This window comes from Phaethon lepturus, unplaced genomic scaffold (genome assembly GCF_000687285.1).
Source record: "Phaethon lepturus isolate BGI_N335 unplaced genomic scaffold, ASM68728v1 scaffold48456, whole genome shotgun sequence".
NCBI lineage: Eukaryota > Metazoa > Chordata > Aves > Phaethontiformes > Phaethontidae > Phaethon > Phaethon lepturus.
In genome coordinates, this window is record NW_010545045.1 from 23,685 (window position 1) to 35,743 (window position 12,059).

The 12,059-nt window shown below is 38.9% G+C and overlaps 1 protein-coding gene across 1 annotated transcript in view; it reads left to right on the forward strand.

Annotated features, from left to right (window-relative positions):
* TERT (telomerase reverse transcriptase) overlaps window positions 1-8,993 on the forward strand; it is a 32,011-nt gene extending 23,018 nt beyond the window's left edge. The window contains 6 exon segments of the mRNA XM_010288841.1: window positions 709-894; window positions 2,352-2,478; window positions 2,804-2,865; window positions 4,607-4,731; window positions 5,097-5,234; window positions 8,890-8,993. Coding sequence (XP_010287143.1) covers window positions 709-894; window positions 2,352-2,478; window positions 2,804-2,865; window positions 4,607-4,731; window positions 5,097-5,234; window positions 8,890-8,993 — 742 coding nt within the window.
* The last annotated feature ends 3,066 nt before the right edge of the window (window positions 8,994-12,059 follow it).

Below are 12,059 nucleotides of genomic sequence, written 5' to 3' on the forward strand. Positions count from 1 at the left end.
CCACAAATGGAGTAGTAACAGTTTTTTCTAATGTAGTATTAGAACTGGGGGACTCAAGATACTAGTTTTGAGGAGACAACCATTATGACTATTACTCCCAAACAAGAAGAACCTACCTCTTCCTCTCACTCTTTAAAAAGATGAAGCATTTAAAAGATGAGGTACATGAATACATAGCCAAGTAAGACAAACTGCTGCTTGTCCATGAGATGACACTGCTGATCCAATGTGTGGTAGGTAATCAGCAGGCATTCTGGCAACGAAAACATCCTTAGGGGAAACTTTGTGGCAGAAGTTCAAAACTTTTCATTGAGTAAATGAGGTTCCTGTTATGTGGATACTCCTTGTTTTCATTAATTTTCAAAAACAAGAACTCTTTATCTGTCTCTTTCCAGTGATTTTGATCTCCAATGGTTTCTGGATTCAGCTTGTCCTGAATGTTTGATGGCTTAATTTGTAAAAGTTTTTCTGCATTACTCTTGTACCCTTAAGCTTATTTATTTATGTATTTAATGTATTTATTTACCTCTAATAACTTTAGTTCTCTTTATTTCTAGCTGTGTTCCTCAACCTAAAGAGTTGGCTGTGGTTTGCTTTATTCTTTGGTTTCTGTCCTTTTATGCGAGATCATACGTGTCTTGAAGCATGGTGGGGGTTTTTGTTTGCTTTTGCGGGGAGAGTTAGGCTAACTGTTTCTGTCTGTTTTAGGACTCTAGCAACAGGTATTCCTGAGTATGGCTTTTTAATAAACCCCAATAAGACAGTCGTGAATTTTCCTGTTGATGATATCCCAGGATGTTCCAAATTTAAACAGCTGCCAGATTGTCGTTTGATCCCGTGGTGTGGTTTATTATTAGATATACAGACACTTGAGGTTTACTGCGATTACTCCAGGTAAATAGAGTTGCATACTCCAGTGTCAGCTTTATTGTACACAGTGTGAGAAGAACAAGGGTGTCTTGCGAATAGTGTAGCTGAATTAACTGCAAAACAGATTCTACAATTCTGTCTCTTATACAGCAATTTAAACATGTTATTCTGCTGTGCAGTCTGCTATTTTCTTCATTCCATCTTGGTGGAATGAACATACCATTAATGCCATCGAATGTGGCACAGTTCACTAGTAACTAGAAGTCGTATACTGTATGGTGGCTACATGGTTCTGAGAAAGTTTATACAATCACCTCCGTTCAGCTTCTTTCACCATTATATGCTATAGTAGTTATATGGTATCAGGTTAATAAATCAGCACATTTATTGTTCTGAAGTTGTTATTTTTTGTACCTTCCTAAAAGAAGCAGTAAGTATGACATGGACTACAGATTGGGATTAATTTTGTGTAGACTAGAGGGACTAGTAATCCTTTCAACATCCCAGGTGTTCCCTCTGGTACACTTGAGATGCCAGTGCAGGGGAGAAGTAACCTCTCTTTAAACTAGCAACTTTGACTATATACACAAAGCAGCCTGAAGTGCCACGGAACTCAAGACAGGACAACGTATGCTACTGAAAAGCTCTGTAGACCCTTTACATGGACTGCTAGAGATGGCATTAGATATTTGCTGAAGATTAACAAGAACTGTTTAAATTGAAGGATAATATTGCTATGTTATTGAACATATTTAGTATAAGCAGCCCATGCATACATTTAAGTAGGAGATTAGGAGGGGTTTTTCCATTACCAGAGTGGTGAAGTTCTTCAGTAGTCTTCCAAAACAGAAAAGCTTGGTCAGTTTAGGAAAGGAATTGATATGACATGATTTTCTATAACAACAGAGGACTAAAATCAACAGCCAAAGAGATTTATTCACTAGCTGTGTTTCTAAAAGAAACAGTTTATGTTGATGAGGACATTGGTGCTACTGGTCTGGGAGACACTAATCAGAACCCTGAGGGTCTTTGTTAGAAGGGCCATCTTGCTTTTGACAAGCTTGACTTAAGTAATTGGAACACCAAGGTGAACTGAAGTGGATTCCAGCCCAAGCTCCTGTGTTGCGTGGATTACAGAGTATAACCTGGTTGTCACTGGAGTCAGTAATAATGGTCTTGCTAGACCATGTGCTTTAGAAATACATCTAGTTTGTGGTTAAGGTTATTGATTTGGTTTTTTTAGCAGGGTGAATTATTCAGCCCTGAGGTATTGAAGTAATTCCTTAGCTAATAGCCTTAATGCCATAATGTCTAGTCTCTTTCTAAATTGAATTTAGTTATAGTCATCTTGTAACTATGGGCTCATTGATTAGCAGGCAATGTCTGTAACATGGAAAGTTAAATGAGGCTTACTTTACAGAATTTAATTTAGTCTCTTAGCCCATGGAGTTTAACTACTTTATTTTTCTTCTTTTTTCTAGTTATACCTGTACTTCTATCAGATCAAGCCTTTCCTTCAATTCAAGTAGAACAGCTGGGAAAAACATGAAATACAAATTGATTACAGTCCTCAAATTGAAATGCCATTGTTTATTTCTTGATTTACAGGTGGGAATATGGAAATGGATGTTTGGAAAAATTGTGATTAGTGATAAAGAGCATTAAACTGCTTTCAGTTCTAACATAGAGTTGATTTTGAGAGGTAATCCACATAACTTGGAAATGTTGACACCAACTAAAATGTGGGGCCTCAGCACCTTCCAGAGCTAAGCCTTCACAACATGGTTAACTTAGGTATATAGAAGAAATCTTTGAAGTTTAGCATAAAATGTTTTTTTCTGTAGATCTCTAAATCATCTTATGCTGTTGAACCTGAACAATTCCTATAGTGACACTAAAATATTCCTATAGTTCTGTTTCTGTTCTGTTCTAGATCAACAGCCTTAGAACAGTTTTCATTAATATCTACAAGATATTTTTACTTCAGGCTTACAGGTAGGTCACTCTCTTCTGCAGTAACTCTGAATATTTCATTACTCTTTCTTGACACATGGAGGAGCTACAGGTTAGGAAAAAAGTGTGCCGTATAAATGTGCAGAGGTAAATGTCAGTAACTCACATTATTGTTTCAACACTGTTCTATGTCATGTTACTAGATTCAGGATACAGGATTATATTGACGTGTGTGTGTGTATAAGTGACTCTGCACTGAATGGATTTTCAGTGTCTCTTGGTATTGACAGCTGACCTGAAGACAAGCAGTCTGTTTTACTGCAGGAAGATGATGAGAAGCCTTATCACTCATTAACCAGTTTATATTTATAACTTTTTATCTATTAAAATCATATAGAACTTTGACCTGTATAACTTTGCCTTAAGTGAGGCTTCATTCTACCAAGTTAATTGCAGTTGCTTAGCTGCTGATAACATCTTAATTGCTCCTTAGCTAGTAATATCTTAGTTTTTGTGAACTGTTCTTGATCAGCAGAGGAAGTGAATGTTTTAGACAGTGGTAAAGGGAAAGAAATCAAAACTGATAAGCAAGTTGGGAGAAAATGCTAATCTCTGTGCATCAAAAACTTTGAATGATTGGCAGCACCAAGCAATGGTTTGTTTATTGTTTTAACGCAAAAAAGGTGTAAGAGATGCTTCCCTCTTTACAGAAACCAGGTGTTGCTCTTTTGCTAGGCTCATACTTGTTAGGAAGTGACGTTTTAGTTTTGTTCTTATGTTCAGCTTGGTCCACGTTCACCCTGTATCATTCTTGTGTCCAAGAAGTGTAACTGGACTTGTCTAGTACAGCACTGATGTGTCAAACTCCTAAACTTTGGGTTATGAGTGACTTACGGTTTTCCTCTGACGTTCGACATGATTACTTAGTTACTGCTGTTTGCTTTTATGGTAACACTCTAACAAAGATGTTTATGTCAGAGTACCTTTCAAAAACTGTCCACCATGCTAACAGCATGTTAGGTTAATTCAGCCAGAGCTGAGTGTGGTAATTACATTTATCCTTTAAGTATTTTCAAATTTCAGAATTTCACAAAGCAATTATGCTTATGCTGGGTTAATTTAATAAACAAGCATATAAATTGTTGAGTAATTAAAAATCAGCATTGCAATTGTTGACCGTATTCAGCATAAGCAGGATTATAATGCCAAAGTCTGGAGAGGAAAAAAAAAAAAAGCCAGCAGTTTTAAAGTAGGTTGAAATAGAGGTGTAAGGGAGCATACAATACAATTAATTTCCATAGAACTGGCTTCCGAATAGACAAAAGACTGGAGATCCTGGTCTGTGGAACACTATGTCATTTGGAGCTCTGTTTTCCTGAATTCCTGGACAGAATTTGTTGTGGGGTTTTGTTTTGTTTTTTCTTCCTCTCGCACTCCCTCATGTGGGTGTTCTCTGGCTGCATGGTCTGTGATAGGGAATTGGTGAGGGTGTGTATTTTAACTTTTCCTTGCACAAAAAAGAGTTGCTGTCCTCAGAAGAGAATTCTGTCACCAAGGAAGGCGACTTCCAGATCTTTCAGAACAGAATTTACAAACAAACATCCTATGTGTCTGACACTCCAGGGATGTGTATATACAGGAGAGGTGTCATACACTGGGAGTGTTGATATAGCTAAAAACTGTTTGGTTCTTTTAAATGTTGTATAGTGCCTAAGGTATGTAATCATAGTTTCACTTGAAATTGCAAATGACTTGTAATTAAATAGCCTGTTTTTTTGAACAGGTTCCACGCCTGTGTTCTTCAACTTCCATTCAACCAGCAAGTTAAAAACAATCCTTATTTCTTCCTAAGGATCATCTCTGAGACTGCATCATGCTGCTATTCTATCCTGAAAGCAAAAAACATGGGTATAGTATGTTAATGGCTATGAAGTAGCGCATTTGGGTTTTTGTTAGTTGTTTTTTTTTAGACAAATAAAAGGTCTTGAATGTGCAGTCAGATCATGTCATTTTGAGATAAAGATCAAAAATTAAAAATATGGAGTGCACGATAAGAATCACAGGGCATTTTTTTTCTTAAACTCAGTTTCCTGGAAATACTAAAATGTTTCAGGTTTTAGGTTTCAGTCCTCTGCTGACATAGGAGACTTCATTGGCTACATAGGTTTTTAGCAAAAAATCTTGGAGTGATTTTATAGAAAGAGCAAAGAGGTCAGACATACTTCTTCATGCTCATCATTTTCAGTGACATAATTTTCCTGATCTGTTTCTAGGGATTGCTTTAGGTAACAAAGGTGCATCTGGCGTGTTCCCTTCTGAGGCAGCAGAATGGCTCTGCTACCATGCCTTCACTGTCAAACTGGCAAACCACAAAGTTCTTTACAAATGCCTGCTTAAGCCCCTAAGTATCTGTAAGTATTTGATTATTTTTACAGTTTGAAATATGGTTAATTGTAATAAAACTTGGAACCTAATGGATTTTTTTAAAGTTTTCTTACCATAAAGTGTTGTTCTAAATGTACGTTAATGAGCTTTCTGATTTTAGTCACATTACTAAGTAGGCAAATTAAAATGATATGTTTTTCAGCATTGCATGTTCTAGAGCCTTGTTCTTAAGGGACAGCTATTGATATTTGGCACTCAATAAGTTTGTACAGTTCAGAAAGCTTAATAAGATTGGGTTAATCATAACAGTTCTGTTCAGTCCTTCTAGAAGTACCAGAGGAAGCAGGTCTGCCTCTGGGAAGGGAAGAGATGGCTGCTTGCTTCATGTGGAGAGGACAGAAGCCGAAGAACTGAGCAGAGAATGCAATAGTCACACCCAGTATAACTGCTTCTCTGGGGGCTGTGTCAGTTCTCTAAGATCCATATAGAACACACCTGAGTTTTCGTCTCTAATGTGGAAGGTTTTGCTCTTGGGATCTTTGACTGGCAGACCACAATCCAAGCCAAAGCTCCCTCATCCTTCTCTGTATGTGCTTTGCTGCTGAATCTGACAGTATGCTCAGGCTGGAGGTGCGGCCCCAGGCAGCTTTACTGTTCAGCAGAATCTTGTCTTCCATGGGTGTGTGCATCTGCCATAAAAGTGGTCTCTGCTGTCCATGAAATCATACCATGACAGACACCAGGAAAATGGGCTGGGAGATAGAGGTGGAATCTTTTCATTTAAAACTCATTTAAATAATGAGGTTTTCCTACATATGATTGACTTTAGGTTCCTTTTGCTGTACCCGCACAGCCCCTTGCCTAACCATGATACTGACCTGAAACGTGTGTGGTCCAGGCCTAGCTCCATATACACAGTTCCTAACCCAAGAAGGGAAAGCTGACTATCTGTCAGCTGGCTCCTCTGGCAACAAAAATTACCCTTGCAGAAATGGAATAACCTTGCTTCTGAAATTGCTGGAGAGAACTATTGATGTTGTACTTGTTGAGTATTGTGGGAGTGGAGTAGGAAAGGTCCAAAGGCAAGAAGAAAATTAGTGGTGACATTCTTTTTTAAAGAGTATAATTTCCAGCTGTTCTTTCATAAATCTTACCTTCTCTGAGCCAGAATCTGTTCTTCACATCCATAACGTCAAGACAATGCTCTGTTTTTACTTACCTGGGCCAGTTTCTTTTGGAAATATCTGAGACTTCAAGTACACAGCTGAAAGATCAATGGTTCAGAGATATTTGCTTAATGGCTACCTAAACAACTAGCAGGCTGTAACTTGTTTTTACTGTGAAACTTTTAAGATGGAAGCTTTTGCTGTGATCGGTCAACGGATCACTGGGGCCCAAGTAACTCGAATGCCATCTCTGAGAGATCTCCATTTGCTTATAGCCCCCTGAAATCTCACCTGTACTTCCATTAGCCCTGTTCCACCTGTTCTGCAAGGGTTGATACAATACTTGGTGGATCGCTTATGTAGTTGTTGTTTCTGTGAAATGCCCCCAAAACATCTACTAGGTCATTTGGCAGGAGGGTAGCTGTTTGGGATTGGCTTGTCATGCAACTTGAATACTTAGCAGTGATTGTGATTTTGAGAGGTGCTTTGACTGCACATATATTTGATTCCCACCTGCCTTTCTCTTTCCTTTAAGAGTTGGTTGAGGTTTTAAAAATCATTTCAAACTGTTTTTGAAAAGGAACTGAGAAGGCTTCACCTAGGGGCTGAGCAGGAGGGAAGATGAAGCATCAGTGTGCTGGTACTGTAAAGCTGTACAAAGATATCTTTGATCTGTAGTTATAAGTCATATGCATACCCTTAGTGTCAATGTGCATCATTTTCTCCCTGTTTCTGAGATAGCCTTTATCTATAATCAGAGATTTTTCAGTCATGTGATTGTACATGGTGTTTATATTTGTATTTTCTTCCAAATCTGGTAAGATAGTAAGTCTCCTGATCCTGCAGGAACCTACTAAAATCCATTTAAAAAGACATTGATAGTTTTCTTTTCAGCGTTGTGAGTTAGTTTTGTTTGGCCTGTATCAGACTTTTTCCTGGGTAATGTTATTGTAATCGGAGCATCATGCTCTAGGGAAGGTCACCGCAGAGCTGAGCACTGTGTAGAGATACTGGAGCTAATTTTAAACAACGTATTTTAAGTTCTGTCTAACTTCTGGAAATCAAGTAGCATGTGTGGATGGCAGAGTACCTGTGACAGGGAGGTCACTGGTTCTCAGGTGTGCTCCGGTGGAGTTAGCTCAGTACCTCAGTACTATGGCACAGCAATCTGTAGCACAGAGATATCCAAGGCTGGTAATAGCGCCTGTGTTGACTTAACTACTCTTTCTGTTGTCATTTTGGAGTTTGTATTGGCTGTATAAAACCTATTATCCCTGTAAGATCATGTTGTTGACAGGAATTGATAGAAACTCAATTTTTTTTCTTGTGTCCCTGCACATGCCTTTCCATTATTTTCCATGGAAGACAATATCAAGCTCATAGGTTTTGGGGAGGGGGTTCTTCCCACTATTCCAAAACCTGTTAAATATAAAAATCAGGGGCTTGTCAGTACAAGTTGTCGTCATTCTTCAGAGTTAAGTATTTGAAACGTAGTTACTGTTTAACATCCCTCCTATTATTACCAGCGGGGAAAGGAGCAAGAGTCTCTCTTTATCATGATAAGATATAAATATATCATCTGTCTCTTTTCCAAACACAGAACAAATGTTTATTGAGCACTTCTGCCTTTCTGCACAATTGACAATTTTGCCAACTCTGTTTAGGTAACGGACTTAAACTGTTGCTAGGATTTTACATGTTCTTCCTAATCTTTAAAAAGTCCTTTTTATTGTCTGTAATTCTGTTAACGATAGACTCAATGACCTTCCATGTTTCAAAACTGTTACATCCTCTTGTAAAAATTTCATTCCCAACTGAAGAGCCTTGTTTAAGTCTCCAAAATATTCCACCTTAAGGGTGACTTTCCAGTTAGTGTCTCTTCTCTTGCAAGGAAACACAACAGGGAAAACTGCTGTTGCCAGTGTTATAGCAAAAGGTGCATTTTGCACATGATTTTATTTTTTTTAATCTTTTTGCATATGTCAGTTCCCAAGCATAGGCTACTTTGTCATATTTGAAAGGAGAGGGGAAAAGAAACAGTTTGGGAATGCCTTCCTACTGTAGGTAAACATTAGCAACCAGGTAAGGACATGTCCTTTGTCCTCAGCTTTGTTTAAAATAGGGTCTTTCAAAGAAACTGTGCTTTGACAGAAGGTCTATTTTGGTGCATGTAATTGTTGAATAAATGGCCTTATACTTAAAAAAAAAAAAAATCTTAAGTCCAAACAAAGAAGTTTTACAAGGACATAGTAGGAGGAATTTGCAAAGAAAGCTTGATTTTCTTAGTTTGAAAATCATGTTAAAATATTAACAACCTTTTTATTTATTAGCCTTATTTAAGGGTGGAAGAATAGTAGCATATTTTATTAGATCTTTTTTATCCCCATATTCCAAGTGTTCCAAGTTTTTAATTGGATTCAGCTAGTATTGCTTTAATTATTTTATTAGTGTTTTCCCTAAAACAGAATTGTTAGTTACTTGCAGTATTAATGAATTTTTTCGGATATTTTGGTAGGTAAGATGCAGCTATTCAAGAAGATCCCAAAGGATACTATGGCATTACTGAAGACAGTGACAGAACCATCTCTGTGTCAAGATTTCAAAGCTATCCTGGACTGACTGATTGACGTTTATTTCATAATTTTTCCAGGTTTGAAAATAAATGCTATGTCTTTAGATGACTATTCTCTGTAGTTTATTTTGCTGGAGTGGATCGGAAGCAACTTCACTCAGAAGTTTTCCATATTTTTTTCTCAGATACCACACACGGACTTAAAAAGAGCAGACAATTGTGTTAATACCTTCTTGTTTGTGTTTGCCTGTAAATCTGCAGGCTATTTGAAGTACTTCACTTGGCTTCCTTCAGTAATTCCCATCTTCTTGAAGAAGGCATCATTAAACTATTTTCTGTACGAACAGATTTGCTTTCTTGTTTCAGTGTGTTGTTTCTGAAGAGCTGTTCTTTGCTTTTCTGTGTTGCAGAATATTTTGTAATAAATTGTCTGGGTAATTAAGTAACACATACTTGTCTCCAATACCTTTATTTTATAGTAATCTTCAACATCCTGCCCAGCTGGGTTATGTCCTGAAAGACCGTTACCTGCACAGGGCAAGTGCATTTCATGGCACTACCTAGCAAGATGTACAGGTTAGAAATTTTATGCTTTGGAGAACACAACTAATATATGTGAAAATTTAAGCATCAAAGCTGATTATGTTTAGTGTACGTTTTATATATTTTGAATACTTGGTGATATTTTTAATAGAGTTGGTACACAGAATGATGGTGGTGCATTTATACCTACAAAACAAAAGTTCTTTACTAGATAATACACAGAGTAGATTACTCTATTTACATTTCCTGTTCTTTATTTAGGTTTATCTTTGGTTCCCTAATGTTACTGAAGTACTGTCTAGCCCTGGTGCTGGCGTGTTGTGCATGGCTGAATTTTTCCCTGTGGCTGCTCTGATGAACCTGCCCATACATTTTTTTTCTCTTCCAGGCTGGTGTGTTGAATTTGCATTGCTCTAATGCAGAGCTATTTTATTATGATTTTTCTGTCTCTGTAATAGACTAAATAGCAGCTGCTGTGAGGTTTTCTCAAAGCAGATGGAGGATATCTTGCTGGAGTGAAATACAGTGTAGGCAGTGTTACTCGATGGATGTTTTCAAAGGATTGACAGACCACCACCACGCAGGGATTGGTAACACAGCTCCTAGAAGCCGATTTGCAGTATTGCAGTCTGTCCGTTAACGTAACTCAGTTCAAACTATACAAGTTCAAAATGTACAGAGGGTCAGTCATACAATTGTGAGGTGGTCTGTGGTTTTTTTTCTTTCCATGAAGTAGCACTGTTAAAATAAAAATAAAATTTAAAAAAAAAGCCATGGAACAATTGCCTCTAGTAGAGTAGAGAGCAGATGAAGAACAGCCCAGTTGCCCCCCAGCCAGCAGCTCAAACATTTAAAACCCCCCGTCACCCACAGTGTTCCGCAGTGATACTGGTGTTGAAGAACACTATCATGGACACTGTCACATAAGAGAAGCCTGGCAGTGCAGGAAGCTTTATTTTATTGGATCATGTGGCAGGAAGAGGCAGCGAGATAATCCGAGGGCCTTGGCAGGGATGAGACTTGAGCACTTGGAGAACTTCCTACTCTTTGTCCAGTTCACACCTTACCCAGACTTTTTTCAGCTGTGCATTCCTTCCTACCTGCTGCTTCTCCCTTCTCCTGCTGTAGTAGTTGTGGTACTTTGTGATACAAATTTTGACTCTTCACCACTTACTGCACAGGCCCTCTGCATTTTGTGTGTCATGTTGAAGAAGGCTGTGCTAGTTGGCAGAAGTAGGGGTGAATATGTGCTTACTTTGTCCTGGTCATTGTGTTCTGCATGAACCTTCAGAGGAGGTTGAGGCAGAGGAGCCCAGTCATTTCCTGAGAGCCAACAAGCATGCCTGTTTGAAGGAATGGTCTGGAATAGGGTTTGGGCAGCCTGAGAGAATACCTCATGAGCCAGGATTCTACACCACAAATCCATATGGGGAGGATGGACCCCTGGGAAGAGCAGGGAGCCTTTCTGCAGTGAACAGCTGTCCCAAGGTAAACTTCCAGGGTGATCAAAAGAGTGTCCTGGATAACTGGGGTAGGAAACTGGAGCAAGAACTGTGTTGAACTGGTCACTCTTTCAGAAACCATTGCAGATAGGTGGGCTTGGGAGGACTAGAAGAAAACCTCTCTGCTCCCATCCAAGAACAAGGTAGTTATGGTTAGATTTGCTTCTAAATCTTTGAATTTATATTTTGACATGTTAGCTAAAACAGGTTTTATTGTATAAGTTTTAATGTTAAAGACAGAAGTTTTTAATGTCATTCAGCATGCTTCCATCTAGAAAAGGATGGGGTTGTTTCTACCTTAAGGTTCAGAAAAACAGGTCCCGTTTCCAGCATCATTGCTTCTGTATCTGGCTTCCACAGGATGCTCTAGCATACAGAATGGAGGGAATGTAAACTTCACCGGTGGGTTGGATTAACCCATTTTTGCTCTGTATCACAATGGATACTGTGATAATATAAACTGCCAGTGTGGTCTCAGTTGAAGGTGTAATTTTATAAAAGTGCAAGAAGTGTAATGCTTTGTCCTGGTTTCAGCTGGGATAGAGTTAATTTTCTTCATAGAAGCTAGTATGAGACCATGTTTTGGATTCGGGATGAGAAAATGTTGATAATGTGCTGATGTTTTGGGTTGTTGCTAAGCAGTCAAGGACTGTCCGGCTTTTCATGCTGGCCTGCCAGTGAGCAGCCTGGGGCTGCACGGGAAGCTGGGAGGGGGCACAGCTGGGACAGCTGACCCAAACTGGCCAAGGCAATATATCATACCATATGACATCATGCTTGGTATATAAAGCTGGGATGAAGAAGGAGGGGAAGGGGGGATGTTTGGAGTTATGGTGTCTGTCTTCCCAAGAAACCATTACACCTGATGGAGCCCTGCTCCCCTGGAGATGGCTGAACACCTGCCTGCCCATGGGAAGTGGTGAATGAATTCCTTGTTTTGCTTTGCTTGTGTGCGCGGCTTTTGCTTTGCCTATTAAACTGCCTTTATCTCAACCCACGAGTTTTCTCACTTTTACTCTTCCCATTCTCTCCCTGGTCACACCATGGGGGAGTGAGCGAGCGGCTGCG